The sequence below is a fragment of the Xenopus laevis genome, chromosome 1L (genome assembly GCF_017654675.1).
Source record: "Xenopus laevis strain J_2021 chromosome 1L, Xenopus_laevis_v10.1, whole genome shotgun sequence".
Taxonomy (NCBI): domain Eukaryota; kingdom Metazoa; phylum Chordata; class Amphibia; order Anura; family Pipidae; genus Xenopus; species Xenopus laevis.
The window spans coordinates 29,643,600-29,660,530 of NC_054371.1; the positions used below are offsets into that span (position 1 = coordinate 29,643,600).

General features: G+C 37.8%; 1 protein-coding gene across 2 annotated transcripts in view; it reads right to left on the reverse strand.

The window, feature by feature from the left end:
- tapt1.L (transmembrane anterior posterior transformation 1 L homeolog) overlaps positions 1-16,931 on the reverse strand; it is a 52,323-nt gene that overhangs the window by 21,412 nt on the left and 13,980 nt on the right. The window contains exons 3-5 of one of the 2 annotated variants that reach the window (XM_018228839.2): positions 11,960-12,078; positions 3,827-3,989; positions 1,723-1,854 (exon numbers count right to left, since the gene is read on the reverse strand). In XM_018228839.2, coding sequence (XP_018084328.1) covers positions 1,723-1,854; positions 3,827-3,989; positions 11,960-12,078 — 414 coding nt within the window. Of the gene's footprint in view, positions 1-1,718; positions 1,855-3,826; positions 3,990-11,959; positions 12,079-16,931 lie in introns of both variants that reach the window. The other variant, XM_018228827.2, reaches the window with a different exon arrangement.

The following is a 16,931-nucleotide window of genomic DNA, read 5'->3' on the forward strand; positions in this document are numbered from 1 at the left end:
GTATTCTTAGGGCAGAGACACACGCGGCAATTCGGGGAGATTAGTCGCCCGACGACAAATCTTCTCTTCTTCGGGTGACTAATTTCCCCGAAAAGCCTTACCGCCTTGCTAGAATGAAAATCGCCGGCGGAAAGGCAGTCGGAGTGCATTGTTTTCCGAAGCCGCCTGACGTTTTCTCGTGAGGCGACTTCGGAAAACAAAGCGCCATCCCGTCAGCGATTTTCATTCTAGCCGGCAGGAAGGCAGGGGAGGCAGTTTTGGGAGATTAGTCGCCCTGAAGAAGAGATTTGTCACCGGGCAACTAATCTCCCCGAATTGTCGCGTGTCTCTGCCCTTACAGAGTATTTGTTTTTTAGATGGGGTCAGCGAGGCCCATTTGAAAGCTGGAAAGTGTCAGAATAAAAAGGCAAATAATTATAAAGCTATAAAACATAAATAATGAAAACCAATGGAAAAGTTGCTTAGAATTGGCCTATTACATACGAAAAGTTTACTTAAAGGTGAACCACCCCTTTAAAAAATTTCAGTATAACAGGATAGATTGTAACTGGTAACATGAGCAGAGAGTATACATATAGAAAAAAATAATAGAAATAATTCAAAATAAATTTAATTTAGCACATTTTTAAAAGGCATGTAAAGTCTAAAATAGAAATGCTGTATTTTGTATACTAAATATAAACATGAACTTACTGCACCACAAGCCTAATTAAACACATAATTTAGGCTTTCAAAGTTGGCTACAGGGGGTCACCATCTTGTAACTTTGTTAAACATCTTTGCAAGACTAAGACTGTGCACATGCTCAGTGTGGTCTGGGCTGCTTAGGGATCATCATAAACAAAGCTGCTTGAGTTCTGCATGGCTGGGAAGTAAGGCGGGGGCTTCCCCTGCTGTTCATAAGTTTTGATTGTTTCCCTGCTCAGCAGTTAGGGACCAACTGACAATTCCTATCCACAACAGTAAATGAAGGGAGAATTTCACTGCATACAGTCAGGTTTCTTATAAAAATGGTACACATTTTTTAATTAATTGGAGATAGGTTTATTTTTCATTAAAGAAAGTAAAAATTGGATTTTATTTTTTTGCCTTTACATGCCCTTTAAAGGGGTGGTTCACCTTTAAGGTAACTTTTAGTATGTTATAGAATAGCCAATTCTTAGCAAATTTTCAATTCGTCTTCATTATTTATTGTTTTATAATTATTAGCCTTTTTCATCCGACTCTTTGCAGATTTCAAATGGGCATCACTGACCCCTTCTAAAAACAAATGCTCTGTAATGTATTGTTATCGCTATATGTATTATGTATTGTTATTGTTATCGCTACTTTTTATTACTCATCCTTCTATTCAGGGCCTCTCCTATTCATATTCCAGTCTCTTATTCAAATCAATGCATGGTTGCTAAGGTAATTTGGACCTTAGCAACCAGGTTGCTGAAACGGCAAACTGGGGAGCTGCTGATTAAAAAGCTAAATAACTCAAAAACCACAATTAATAAAAAATGAAAACCAATTGCAAATTGTCTCAGAATACCACTCTCTACATCATACTAAAAGTTATCTCAAAGGTGAACAACCCGTATCTTTCTTAACAAATATAATTTACATGCATTAGCCCCTTGAACCAATAGTGATACTCATACCCTAACCCTGTATATGTATTTCTAGCCCCCTCTAGGTGGGAATCCCATGCCTACATAAGACAAAAAGGATACTGACATACAATACTGCCATGAAGAAGTGAGGTATAACACCCAGGTGGGCCCTCTTCCTCTCCTTCGGTTCCGTTGCTGTCCAATAAAGTGCATCTAAAATGTCTTGTCCGAAAGATGAAAAGAGCCGATCCGCAACCTGAAAATACAATTGAAGTAAGAATTAATCTTTAGGATTATCAGAAATTATCAATGAGGTTTGTTTTGGACAGTGTAAAGTTTAGAGATCAGGTTCTACAACATCAAGAAGGCCACAAGTTGCCCAGCATAATTTACTGTTAATGGGGTGGTTCATCTTTAAAGGAGAAGGAAAGGTAAAAACTAAGTAAGCCTTATCAGAAAGGTCCATGTAAATATACCAGTAAACCCCCAAAGTAGTGCTGCTGTGAATCTCCTGTCAAAAGAAACACTGCATTTCTTTCCTTCTATTGTGTACACATGGGCTTCTGTATCAGACTTCCTGCCTTCAGCTTAAACCTCATTGCCCTGGGCAAGAGCATGCTCAGTTTGCTCCTCTTCCCCCCCCCTCCCCTCCCTTCTCTACTGTAATCTGAGCCCAGAGCAGGGAGAGACTCAGGCAGGAAGTGATGTCACACCAAGTTAATACTGCAGCTCCTATCCTAAACAAACAGAGAGCTTGTAGAGCTTTTTACTCATGTATGGTAAAACATTCTACAGAATAAATATAGCATTCTAGCTTGCACTATTGCAGCTAATCTATTGGCAATAAAATGCCTCCGTAGCTTTCCTTCTCCTTTAACTTTTAGTATGTTATAGAATGGCTAATTCGAAGCAACATTTCTATTGGTCTACATTATTTATTTTGTATAGTTTTTAAATTATTTGCCTTTTTCTTTTGACTCTTTCCAGCTTTTATATGGGGGTCACTGACCCCATCTAAAAATAAATGTCCTGTAAAGCAACAAATTTATTATTAATCCTACTTTTTATTACGCATCTTTCTATTCAGGCCATTTCCTATTCATATTCTTCTCTCTTATTAAAAATCATGGTTGCTAGGGTAATTTGGACCATAGCAACTGGACTGCAGATATTGCAAACTGGAGAGCTGCTGAATAAAAATAAATAACTCAAAAACCACAAAAACTGAAAACCAACTGCAATGTGTTTCAGAATATCACTCTCTACATCATACTTAAAGTGTGGGTAAAGGTGAACACCCCTTGCCATGGTCAGTTCCCTTAAAGGGGATATAAAGGCTTACTTAGTTTTAACCTTTTCTTCTCCTTTAAAGTTATCTGTAAAAAGTAATAGCAATTAAAAGCATTATTGGTCCGTCCCTTTCTATAGTCTGCCCTGGACTGAAGAAAGAGACAGACATACCCTGCTTTGAACAATTACACGTATATAGAAATTTCAGACCAGTACTGAAAAGTTGCTGAAAAGGGCATGTTTGGGGTTGATATCCCTTTAAGGTCATATGTTAACCAAGGTTAAAATAAAAGTAACATCCTAGACCATGATTTGCCAACATCAAACCCAGGCTTCAATGTTATGTCATTGTCCCTTTATAATATCTGCAGTTTCTGCTATGTCAGTTATTGAAAGGGGAACTCCGGGTTCCAAACAAAAATTTGATACAGAGGCCCACATAACACAAAAACCCCTAATATACACATCACAGTTACCAGTTTCTTCAAAAAAAGTATTTTCAGTATTTTCTATGCTGAAATCCAACTGTTGAACAGTTCTTCTCTTTCTGCATCATTTGAAATCCTGGCAGGGAAGGAGGGACTAAACACTGATGTGACAAATTGTAACAAATTCTCCACAGTTTACAGACAGCATGCAGGAACTACATAACCCACAATGCATTGCACTGTGATATTCCTTTCCTTATTGAAATCATGTGTGCAGGGAATTGTGGGGTTTGGAGGAGTAACAGTAGTCAGCCAGCTCAGCAAAGTAGACAGACAGATCAGCAGGAGAGCAGGGGGCTAGACTTAGGGAATTGTTCCAAACCAAAAAGTCTGCATATTTTTTTATTGATGTATATTGCAAAGTTGCTTAAAATTAGGTTTACTTTCAAAAAGCTCAAGTTATTTTTGTGTGGAGTTCCCCTTTAAGATTGATCAAGGAAAACAATTTACCTCCAGCATATTGTATATGATATACAACTTTATGACCGACTGCCCTCGTATTAGGTGGTACATCATAGAGTAATCGACGTAGTGCATGATGAAGTAGCAGATCACCAGGATGACTCCTTTAAGAACGTCACATACTTGTGCAGGCTGAAGCACTCGGCCATCACTAAAACCCAAAAAACACCATTATACGAACTTGTTCTGAAATAATTTACATCATTTGTTTTAGAGAGATATAGAGTAAAGTACCAGCCCATCCTAAACAAAAAGGTGGGAGGGGTTGTGGGTAATGGCTAAGCCTTTTTCTTCTGCCTCGGAGCTATGGACAAATCCTGGGGCCTAAATTTCTGCACACCAGTGATTAGGGCACAGGTATTGATGGTAAAATTATTTTAAAGGGATACTGTCATTGAAAAACATGTTATTTTCAAAACGCATCAGTTAATAGTGCTACTCCAGTAGAATTCTGCACTGAAATCCAGTTCTCAAAAGAGCAAACAGATTTTTTTATATTCAATTTTGAAATCTGACATGGGGCTAGATATATTGTGAGTTTCCCAGCTGCCCCCAGTCATGTGACTTGTGCCTGCACTTTAGGGTGGAACTACTTTCTGGCAGGCTGTTATTTCTCCTACTTAATGTAACTGAATCAGTCTCAGTGGGACTTTGCTTTTACTATTGAGTGTTGTTCCTAGATCTACCCGGGAGCTGTTATCTTGTGTTAGGGAGCTGCTATCTGGTTACCTTCCCATGGTTCTTTTGTTAGGCTGCTGGGTGGGAAAGGGAGGAGGGTGATATTTCAACTTGCAGTACAGCAGTTAAGAGTGACTGAAGTTTAAAAGAGCACAAGTCACATGTCTGGGGGCAGCTGGGAAACTGACAATATGTCTTGCCCCATGTCAGATTTCAAAATTGAATCTAAAAAAAAAAATCTGTTAGCTTTTGAAAAATGGATTTCAGTTCACAATTCTGCTGGAGCAGCACTATTAACTGATGCGTTATGAAAAATACATGTTTTCCCATGACAGTATCCCTTTAAAGAGCCCAAGATCAATGTGTGATAAACCAAATTTAAAGTTCCATATTTAAATCTGAGCAAAATCCTAATATATTATGACTGGAATAAAAATGTATAGAGATGACCAAAGGTTCGGATTTATTACTGCAGGAAACAGAGGATTAGAGCAAATCCTAAAATTGGTGGATCCCTAATTCTGCGGCATGATCACACTGCAGAATCACCCACCATGAATAAAGGGATGAGATTAGCATAATTCATGAGCGTTTAACAAGCTACCTCCATCCAGTTTCTACATAAAAACTACAGATTCTGAATTGAATTAATAAAATGTTTTAAGCCACAATAAACATCAATATATTTCTTGCTCAGATGGCCAAGATAATAAGCTCTTAAAAAATGCATCTTAGAGCTGTCTGAAGAGACCCCCAGAGGCTGATGCAAGAGTCTCTAGGTAGACTGGCTTTAATGCACTTTTTGTCTGCCCTTCTAAATAAGCTTACACCTAATCACAAGCGTAAGGAGCACTTCCCATCAGCCTGAGGATTAACGGCCTAAACTGGACTCTAGAAATCCGTAGCTAAATGTTTAGCACCAAATGTGAGTATTGAATGCCCACAACGGTGTACTACTATGATTTATCATATTTAAAGGGCTGATTTTACTTTTCAGTTATGTCCTTGAATTTTAATAATTACAATAAAAAAAAAAGTATGCAACACTGTATTTCCATAAAACTTTTTTATTATTCTAATAAAATGCTGTATAACAAACACAGTGTGCTGCAGAGTCTCTTTCATGCCAATGCTCAGAATACTGTTTATACAGATAAACAGAGCCATCTAGGGGTGTGTTTTGGTAGCACATTTCACTATTGGGTTGATGCTACACTAAGAGGCAGATTTATTAAGGGTCGAATTGAAAATTCAAATTTTCAAGTTTTTTTATGGTCAAAAGTGTCAAATTTGACTAGGGAGTTATTCAAATTCAATTCGAGTTTTTAAAAAAAAATTGAATTTCGAGATTTATCAAACTCTGGCCCTTTAAGAACTTGAATTTGACTATTCACCACCTAAAACGTGCCAAATTGCTGTTTAAGTCAATGGGAGAGATCCAGGGATCAATTTGGAGCTCTTTGCAGCCTTTATGACATTCAACTCTATACGAGTTTTCGCTCGTAAAAATTAGATTTTTAAAAATGCTGAGAATGTATATCAGAAATGTTTACTTTTTTTTCCCAATGTATTGATATGAAAAGAAAAATACATATTGTCAAGTATGTGTAAAAATTTTCAATAAACAGAAATATAATTAAAAAAATTCTAATATTGAAATTTTTCATGTACTGTCTATAAAAATTCGTCTTCGACCATTCGACATCTAAAACCTGCCGAATTGCTGTTTTAGCCAATGGGGGACCTCTTACAACCTATTTTGGGTTAATTGGTGGACTTTGAAAAATCAAAGTTTTTTCGGGGAAAAACGCAGAATCAAATTGACTATTCCTTACATTTGTACGATTCGAATTCGGCCGAATATGGACCTATTCGATCGAAAACTGACCTATTCGACCAAAAAAAAAAAACCCCCCAAAACTTTGACTTAATTTCAGTTGGTCTTTTTGAATTCGAATTTTGAAGTTTTTTTCAATTCAAAATTTGACCCTTGATAAATATGCCCCTTAGTATTTGACTCAATCTGGAAAAGGTAGATTAGGTGTGCTCCTATTTTAAATTGTCATTTGTGGGGCAAACAATAATGTATCCCTTGGTTATGCTATTATAAGAAAAATAAGGGACACGTCTTATAAACGAGGCCAAGGTTTGAACGAAAGACAAAGAAGAATTGAAAAGGGCCTATGTAGTAAAAATAAAATAAAACCAATAAAATTAATCACAATTATATTTTAAAAAATCAAACTTCTGGATTAATCTTTTTTCCTTTTCCTTGCTGGGATTAATGTCCCAGGCAACCAGATAACATAATTTAGGCTGTAAATAGCTGGAAAAGAGACTTAAGAAATAAAAATCAGCTCCAAATTGCCTTGGAATATTGCAGTCTACGTCGTAGTAGCAGTTTATTCAAAGGGAAACTTTGCCTTTATTTTGGGAGTGGGCACTTTCATGCATTTTGCTCAGTATGAAGAGCAGCTTGGAGGTTTTGTCTGTACTCACAGGAAGGAAGGTTACAGACAGTCACATAACAACACATGCTCTCCAGCTGTTCAACCACAAACCACAGCTGTTGCAGATCCCAGAAGGTGACAACACAAGCCCATATTGGGTATTCAAGGTGTAGAATTTATGATATAAGTGTTTCAAGTCTCATTTAATAGAAAACATCCACAATGCACTATGTTTTATATTGTATTTGTATTATTAAAGGAGTTGCTCACCTTCCAAACACATATTTTGTTTTCACATTTAATTCTCCAGAAATAAAGAATTATTTCAATTGCTTTCAATTGAAATACTGTATTTCCCAAAATCAAAGTTTAAAGGGGTTGATCACCTTTGAATTAACTTTTGCTGTGATGCAGACTATCATGAGATTATGAGATCATTTGCAATTGGTTTCATTTATTTTTTTTTTTTTATTCAGCAGCTCTCCAGTTTGCAATTTCAGCAATCTGGTTGCTAGGGTCCAAACAACCCTAACAACCCTAACAACCATGCATGGATTATAAGAGACAGGAATATGAATATGCGAGGGGCCGCATAGAAAGATGAGTAATAAAAAGTAGCAATAACTTTCAATTTGTAGCCTTACAGAGCATTTATTTTTTTAGATGGGGTCACTGACCCCCATTTGAAAGCTGGATAGAGTTAGAAGAAAAATGCAAATAATTTAAAAACCATAAAAAAGAACAAAGTAAATGCCAATGAAAATTTTGCTTAGAATTAGCCATTCTATGACATACTAAAAATGTACTTAAAGGGTTTTTTCACCTTTGAGGTGACTTTTAGTATAATGTAGAGTGATATTCTGAGACAATGTGCAATTTGTTTTCATTTTTTATTATTGAAGGTTTTTGAGTTATTTAGCAGCTCTTCAATTTGCATCTTAAGCAATCTGGTAACTAGGGTCCAAATTATCCTAGCAACCATGCATTGATTTGAATAAGAGACTGGAATATGAACAGAAGAGGGCCTGAATAGTAATAAAAAATAACAATACATTTGTAGCCTTACAGAGCATTTGTTTTTAGAAGGGAGTCAGCGACCCCCATTTGAAAGCTGCAAAGAGTTAGAAGAAAAAGGCAAATAACTATAAAAAATAAATAATGAAAACCAATTGAAAAGTTGCTTAGAATTGGTCGTTCTGTAACATAATATAAGTTACCTTAAAGGGGACCGGTCACCCAAAAAAATTATTCAAAATCCTATTTTATCACATTATTCAAGCAAAATTAACTTTAATTACACTATATAAACTATTTGAATCTTGTTTCCTTCCGTCTGGGAATTAATAATTACAGCAAGCAGGCAGCAGCCATTTTGTGGACACTGTTATTAAGACAAGCCTTGTATCATCTCAGAATCTTGTTTGTGCACCAGAATGGGGGGACCTGATGTCCATCCCCATGCACTGGCTACACAATTAAATGGTGAAGATAACAGGGAAAGTGGGGAGAGCAGTGACATCTAGGAAGTGCTGAATGGAAAGTGAAAGTAATTGTCTACCCCGCCTCTATGCCAAGGGCATAGAGGAGTGGCAGACAATATTTGATTGACAGCTGAAATGTTTAAATGAGTTTACAACAGCTAATAATGCTTTAATAAAAATAGAAATTGGATTTCATGTTTAATTTGAAAAGGACTTTTATTATACAGATTATTGTGTCTCTGGTGTATTAGTCTGGCCGCTCAGTGATTCAGGTGCAGACTCTGAACTGTTACAATTTTGCAACATTTAGTTGATCCATTTCTCAGCAGCATCTCTGGAGTATCAGCAACTATTGTATCAATTCTAACAGTTGCCTCTAATGAAACTCAGAGATTCTGCTCAGCGGGGACAAAGATAAGAAATGTATCAACTAAATGTAAATTTAGAACAGTTTACAGGGTCGGCGACCCCCCCTTCAACTAACACTTCAATATTAAAAAAAGGGTCACACATAGAAAATAGAAAGTTACTGGAAATAGCCTTTATTTCTGGTGATTTATGTGAAACCAACTGGACTGAAAACAATTGTGGGAAGGTGAACCACCCCCTTTAAAGGAACTCGGTTCTTTGAGTAATTGTTTAAGTTTGAGCCCCAAAAGGTTGCAGCACTGCACCTCCAGTGTCATCTCATATATTATAAAGATCAATAGAAGCTGTAGTCCTTCAACATCTGGGGATCCAAGGAGAATAAACAGGACTTTAGGTGATGGATTTCTGTTGTGTTTGCAGGCTTTGCACTTGCCGCACCCATGAAGACTTGGATTTTGTTCTTTAACAATGTTCTATTTGTATTTCTTTAACAAAAGATTTGGGGCTTAGGCGTTTTTCAGATAAAGTTCTTCACTAAAGATTACAGTTGGTTGGTTAGGCAGTATCCTGTTTACCAAAGCTTTACAACAACACCCAAATGTTTCAATAAGCTTTACAACACCCAAACGTTTCACCAAGATATTTTGAATCTTATTTAATCCGTATTACTAAAGTGTTTGAATTCATCCTGGTGAGCTTTTAACTGCAGAGGTGAAAGCAGACTTTCTTCATACAATCACAGGAAGCAACACAGGTTTAGGTTGCAACGCCAATGCCTTAAGCTTTAATGGGGAAGTAAAGTCTAAACTAGATTAAGGCTAGAAATGCTGTATTTTATATACTAAACATAAACTTACTGCACCACAAGCCCAATCAAACAAATCATTTAGGCTTTCAAATTTGGCCACAGGAGGTCACCATCTTGTAACTTTGTTAAACATCTTTGCAATGTCGCCAAACGAGCGGGTCTCTCCCAGATATTCCCACCTTGAGGCCCAACGATCTGATCCTAACAAATGGGAACGTGCCGTCGGATCTGCGGGACCGCATCAACGAACAGATGCGGCCTGCGATCCGACAGGATTTTTAGTCCCATCCGATCGACATCAGGCCGACTTTCACCCAGATCTCAATCGGGGAAGCCCGTCGGGGGGCCCAATACACGGGCCAATAAGCTGCCAACTCGGTCTGTCAACAGCTTTTATCGGCCCGTGTATGGCCCCCTTAAGAATGTGCACATGCTCAGTGTGGTCTGGGCTGCTTAGGGATGGTCATAAATGATCAAAACAGCAAAAGTCAAATAACATCTGCCAGAAGCGGATACAGCAAGACTGATTAATAATCAGAATAGGCAGACTGCACTGGCTCCTGTGTTGTCATGTAATCTTATGTGGATTTTATAGTTTTTGTATTGTTTAATACAAACTTTCTCCAACTCTGCAGAACCAGTGGCTGCTGCAAAATAATCCTCCAAATAGAATCCCAGTTTATCTGTTTAAATCTGGCAACATGATCTTTGTCCCTGCAGCTGGAGTTGGAAACAGTAAAGGGGATGTAAAGGCAAAAACAAAATCCAATACAAATCTCCACACAGTTGCCGACTGCTCTACAGGGAAACAAACAAAGCTGCTCGAGTTCTGCACGGGAAGTAAGGCGGGGGCTCCCCCTGCTGTTCATAAGTATGATTGTTTCCCTGCAGAGCAGTTAGGGACCGTCTGACAATTCCTATCCACAGCAGTAAATGAAGGGAGAATTTAACTGCATATGGTCAGGTTTCTTATAAAAACGGTACACATTTTTTAATTAAAGTATACTGGAGATAGGTTTTTTTTTTTTTTTTAATTAAAAATGGCAAAACTGGGATTTTATTTTTTTGCCTTTACATGCCCTTTAACTATGTAATTAGTGTAGGTGGCAGTTACAGAGGCTTTTGTTCATTCCACCTCCCAAACAGTCTTCCGTGATGGAAAATCTATGTTAGCATACCAGAGTGCAAGCTCTGCTGGAGCATAATTAAGATTAAACATAAAAATGGCCAATTAAATATTTGCATTGCAAAAAAAGCATGCCAGGCTCTGCTACAGGGACTGCAGCTTTAATAGTGCCGGCCAATATATTTGCTTTAAAATAATTATTAAATCGATTTTGTTAACAGGATCCAAGCACAGAAACTAAAACCTGTGACCTTGGCAAAATGATCATGTTGTCAGCTATATACGTTGCAGTCTGCCTGCCAAATAGTATAGAGTGCTAAAGAAAAAAACAAGAATGTGCCAGTGCATTAAAGTATTTTAGATATCAAAGGAATGTGCTGTTAAAAGTTGTGTTTCTGGTTACTTAATTGAAAATTTCTACAAAAACCCTACTAGTCCCACCCATCTGTTCAACTTCCTGCTGCCTCCTTTCCCAGGCTGTGCAGGGGAGCCAGCTGCAACCTGTAGGATAGGAACCAATCAGCAGCTAGGGAACTGAAGCCTGTCTTTGCTTGTGTGACTGCAGGGCTGTGATTGGCTGTCCCCCTCCTATTGTGCTTCTGGTAGGGACAGTTAGGACACACCCACTCTTCATTTGCAACTTGTACAGGGACTGTAGCAAATCTATCTGGAGCTCCAATAAAGGGGCCTCTTTTAAACATAATATTCATTTTTGGCCAAAAGTAAAACCAGCAACATATAGTATACATTATTTCCTACAAAATTGGGGGGAGGGTTCATTCATCCTATATGTCTCCTTTAAACAAAATTAAAAGGACAAGTAAATATGATCTTAGTATATGCCTGTTTAAACTTTAAAGTAGAAGTTCACATTAATACTGTTCTCCATTGTGTTATGTATATGTTTTTTTGTTCTGCACCTCTCCTTTTTGGCATGATAAACAATGTTCTTGTTGCTAGGGCCACTGCAGCTATACTGCAAGATGACCAAAAGGGGGTGTCTGCATCTTGACACAGGAATCCTAATTCACCGAACATATACAAGAGATTAAACGCATAGCTTGTAATCATGTGACTGTGTAAAACGTTTACCAGTGGGTGGGGCCAGTTATTAACAATATGCACGACTTTGGAACAAACCATTAAATAAAGGTTGGCCTGTATTCCCCAAGGCAAAGGATAGGTGGGCTTCCATAGACTGCAACTTACCTTAATCCACAACATGGTAGAGTAAGAAACCTAATCAATGCCAGGAGTACTCTCAATGGAAGCAATGTGAACACATACAAGAAAGCATCAAGGCAAAGGAAGAAGCCGAACAGCATCAACTAAAAGACAAAAAAAAAAAAAACAACAGAGAAAATGAAGTTCAAAAACCCACGGTATTGTACAAATTCTGGCTCATAAATTTAAAACGGAGGAAACCCATAAATTCAAGAGCTGCCTCCCATTGGATTGTACAACAGGAAAGGCAGCCAAACATGTTCAAATGTATCATTTAATTTTACTTTCAACTGTAATATACCCTATGCATGCCACCAGCCAAAAATTAACACTGTATTTAGCAGATACCACTGAACATGGTGGGCCAGATTTATCATGGGTTAAATTGAAAATTCGAATTAAAAATTTGAATTCAAAATTTGAACTTTCACTTTTTTTTTATGGTCAAAACTTTCAAATTCCACAAGGGAGTTATTCAAATATTCTAGTTTGTTTTAAAAAAAATTTTAATTCAATTTTTGAGGTTTATCATACTCTTTAAGAATTAAAATTTGACTATTCGCAACCTAAAATCTGCCAAATTGCTGTCAATGGGAGAGGTCAAGGGTTCAATTTGTAGTTGTCTGCAGCCTTCTGGACATTCACGTTTTTTTTTCTGAATTTTTTAAATTCAAATCGAATTTGAATAGTTTTCAGTTCGATTTAATTCACTCGAGTTGTAAAAATTAGATTTTTTTTTTTAATAAATTTCATATGGTCAAATTTTTAAATTAAAAACGGACATGAATTCGAAATTTTTCTTTGATAAATGTGCCTCGTGCGTCTGGTTTATTTCTTGCTAGAAGCCCTGGCATAGAGATGGTTTCAAATTCCATGCACTCTTGTAAGAAACTTCTTTTGCGGACACCATATGTGCAGAAATGAGAATTAATCCGCTAATTAAAAACATTAACACCAAAAAAATGAAAACGTTTTTAAAGTAATTAAAATATAATGCAGTGTTCCCTCTGCACTGGTAAAACTGGTGTGTTTGCTTCAGAAACACGACTATTGTTTATATAAACAAGCTGCTGTGTAGCCATGGGTGCAGCCATTCAAAGTACAGGTTACATAGCAGATAGATGCATGCCAAATCCCAATGTATCCTATTACAGAGCTTATCTGTTATCTGCTAAGTAACCTGAGCCTTTTCTCTTTTTTTAAGCTTTGAATGGCTGCCCCCATGGCTACACATCAGTGTATTTATATAAACTATAGTAGTGTTTCTGAAGCAAATACATAACTTTTACCAGTGCAGTAGCACATTATATTTGAACCACTTTCTTTTTTTGATGAAACTGTTCCTTTAAAAGGTTCTGCAGAAGTGACAAGGCCATCTTGAAATATAGAATAGATGAACTACATGCAAGAACTACATCCTGCGGGTTGCTGATAGAACCGGGTGCGGGTATAGACGCGGGTCGGCGGGTTTGCTCTCAATAGCGATATTTACTCCTTTTTTCTGGTCACGTCTACTTCCGATGATGCCACTTCCGGTTTACAATGACAGCACTTCCTGTTTTACTCCTTTTTTTCTGATCACGGCTACTTCCGATGATGCCACTTCTGGTTTACAATGACAGCACTTCCTGATTCTTGATGGTCAGCGGGTCGCGGGTCCGGGTTGCGAATAAGGTACTTGCGGGTCGGGTTGCGGGTTCAAGCAGGTAAGAATGCGGGTTGCGGGTCCGGATTGCAGGTTGCGGGTCGGGTACGCGTCCCACAACATGGACCCACGCAGGATTCTAGAGTAGGGGGCTAGGCGTAGGGAACGGTTTCAAACCTACATGAAAAAATCTGAAAAATCTGCATATTTATTAATTGATGTATATTGCAAAGTTGCTGGAAATTATGTTTACTTTTGAAAAAGCTTAAGTTATGTTTGTGTGGAGTTCCTCTTTAATAACTCTGGGGAAAGTGGGTTCACTTGTCAAGATTAGTCCTATTAAGATATCTGCAGTCATTCATTTTAGGTGGCAGCCTGTGGGCTTACAGTAGTGGGCGAGGTTCCCTCTGAAAGAGAACGCTACCCCTCTCATTACCTACCAGACAACACTAATCATCAGGGCGGCAGTTTGATCAATGATAATTGTCTATTTAAGAAAGGAACTGTCAGCTTAGCGTGCTTAAACAAGAGAAAGAGGCAGTGAATTGTAACAGAAGCACATGCCAAGTCTTGCATGAAAACAGTGGTAGTGTTGCCCCTGCTATTGTTTATACACATCAGAAACAGGGGCTTAACCCTTCATGAGTCATAGACTGTAAAGGATCATAGTGCCAGTGAAGTCTGTGCCATGTGTTTACTGTCAGTATGGAAAAGGCCACTCCACTACATTTTACAGCTGCGGAAATCTTTTTTTTTTTTTTATGTCTTACAGTTTTTCTAATATTGAAGTTTCATGTGTCTTGTTTCACCTTCTAAAGCAGCTCTCTGTAAACTGTTTTAAATTGAAACATGGGGAGGCACATTTATCAATGGTTAAATTTATAATACGTGTAAGTTTTTAAAAACTCCCATGAATTCGAAATTCGATCTATAAAACCCTATTTAAAAAAAAAAATTAAATTTTTAAAACTTCGAAAACTCGAATCAAATTTGAGTTTTTTCTCCGAAAAAAAAAAAACTTGAATGTCAGGAAGGCTGCAAACAACTCAAAATGGATCCCTGGGCCTCTCCCATTGACTTAAAGAACAATTCAGCGGGTCGTAGGGGGCAAATAGTCGAATTTGAGTTCTTAAAGTGCCAGAATATGATAAAATCTCAAAAATAAAATTCAAATTTTTTTGAAACTCCCGAGCAGAATTTGACAGTTTGGACCATAAAAGTCTCGAAAATTTGAATTTTCAATTTGACCCTTGATAAAGCAGCCCCTTGAGGAGGGCACACACGGGCAGATTAAAGCTGCACATACCAGTCCTTTAGACCAATTCAGCATCTTATCTGCCCATGTATAGGGCTTCCGATAGGTCTCCATGATTGATATCTGGCCAAAAATAGGGCAGGTTTGAATTTTCCTGCTATAAAGGACCAAATTGGCTACACAAGCCGTCGGCTTACATTGCCATTGTTAAACTTTGATTAACCCAATATTGCCCTGCCATTAGTAGGCATATCAGGGAAAGATTCTCTTGTATGGCGACCTCAACATAAATTTGTTATCTTTGTCCCTGCTGAGTTTCATTAAAGGCAGCTGTTAGAATTGATACGACAGTTGCTAATATTCCACAGATGCTGCTGAGAAATGTTGCAAAATTGAGCTGCCAGACTTAAACACCAGAGACAGGGACATTAAACGTTAATCTTTTATTTTTAAAAAAAAACTGTGAAAAATCGCAAGTAAAGTCTATTTCTGTGGAACAATCTGAAAACAATTGAACTGAAAAAAGTGTTTTGGAAGGTGAACAACCCCTTTAAAGTGGACCTGCCACCCAGACATAAAAGCTGGATCATAAAAGTCCTTTTCAAAATAAACATGAAATCCAATTTCTTTTTTTTATTAAAGCATTCATAGCTGTGTAAAGATTTAAAAATCTCAGCTGTCATCAAATATTGTCCACCCCTCCTCTATGCCTTAGGCTGGTTTTGCTTCCAATAAGAATTACCGTATATACTCGAGTATAAGCCGTCCCGAATATAAGCCGAGGTACCTAATTTTACCTCCAAAAACTGGGAAAGCTGATTGACGAGTATAAGCCTAGGGTGAGAAATGCAGCAGCTTCTGGTAAGTTTCAATGAAAAAAACTGAGGGTTTCTGCTCCCATTGGAGGTGCCAGCGTCTCGTTTTTGGAGGCCGATGACCATTCTTGAATGCCGGCGACTATTCTTGGAGACTATTCTTGGACGCCGGCGACCATTTTTGCGCTTGACCCGAGTATAAGCCGAGGTAGAGTTTTCCAGCATATTTTGGGGGCTGAAAAACTCGGCTTATACTTGAGTACGGTAATTATATCTGAGTTTGGATCAATAACAAGCTACTGTTTTATTATTACAGAGAAAAAAGGAATTCAATTTTATAAATGTGGATTATTTGGATAAAATGGAGTCTATGGGGGACGGCCTTTCCATAATTCAGAGCTTTCTGAATAACGGGTTTCCCAGATAACAGATCCCATACCTATAATAACATTTCATAGCGGAGACAGGGCTTAGCATGAATCTGCATTTGCAGTTCCATGGGGTATTTACAGCTGTTTATATCAGACCGAGTGTTTTCACCACCAACAGAGAAGACCAAATATACCCCATGTCTACCCTATCTGTTACTGCGCACATGGGGTGGATCTTGTCCTGAAAATTAACATGTGAAAGAACCTACGACAGTAAAACAATTCACAGTTTTAAAGGATCAGTAACATCAATTTTTTTTTGTTACTTTCAGAAAAGACGACACTGCGACGATCCATCATACGGCGCTCAATTTCTCCTCCCTGGCTATCTCCTATAAGTAAAGCAGGGAGAAGAAATCGAGAACTGCACGACGGATTGCCTTTTCTGAAGAGAAGCGCAAGCAGAGTTTTGGTAAATTATTTCTTAATAAAGACTTAGCGATGTAAAAGTTTAATATGTCTTTGTGGGTTTTTTTCTTTCTACACCAACAAATTTTTTTTATAATAAAAAATTGATGTTACTGGTCCTTTAAGGTTTTTTTTTTTCTCCATCAGCAAATATACTGTGGTATGAGAAATGCATTTACAATATATCAAGTCTGAATGCAAAGGGCAGTGAATATGCAGAGAATTACTGCCAAGCCTGATTCATGCAGCTCTTAGTTTCTTAGGGGGGTGACTCTGTAAATACCAGTTGCTCTGATAAGGATCACTTGTAGGCAACCTGATCCTCTCCATCTGTTGCTGAACCACAGCTATCATCCAACAAACTGAACTACAAAATTTGTATAGCCCTTTTCCCACTTGATTT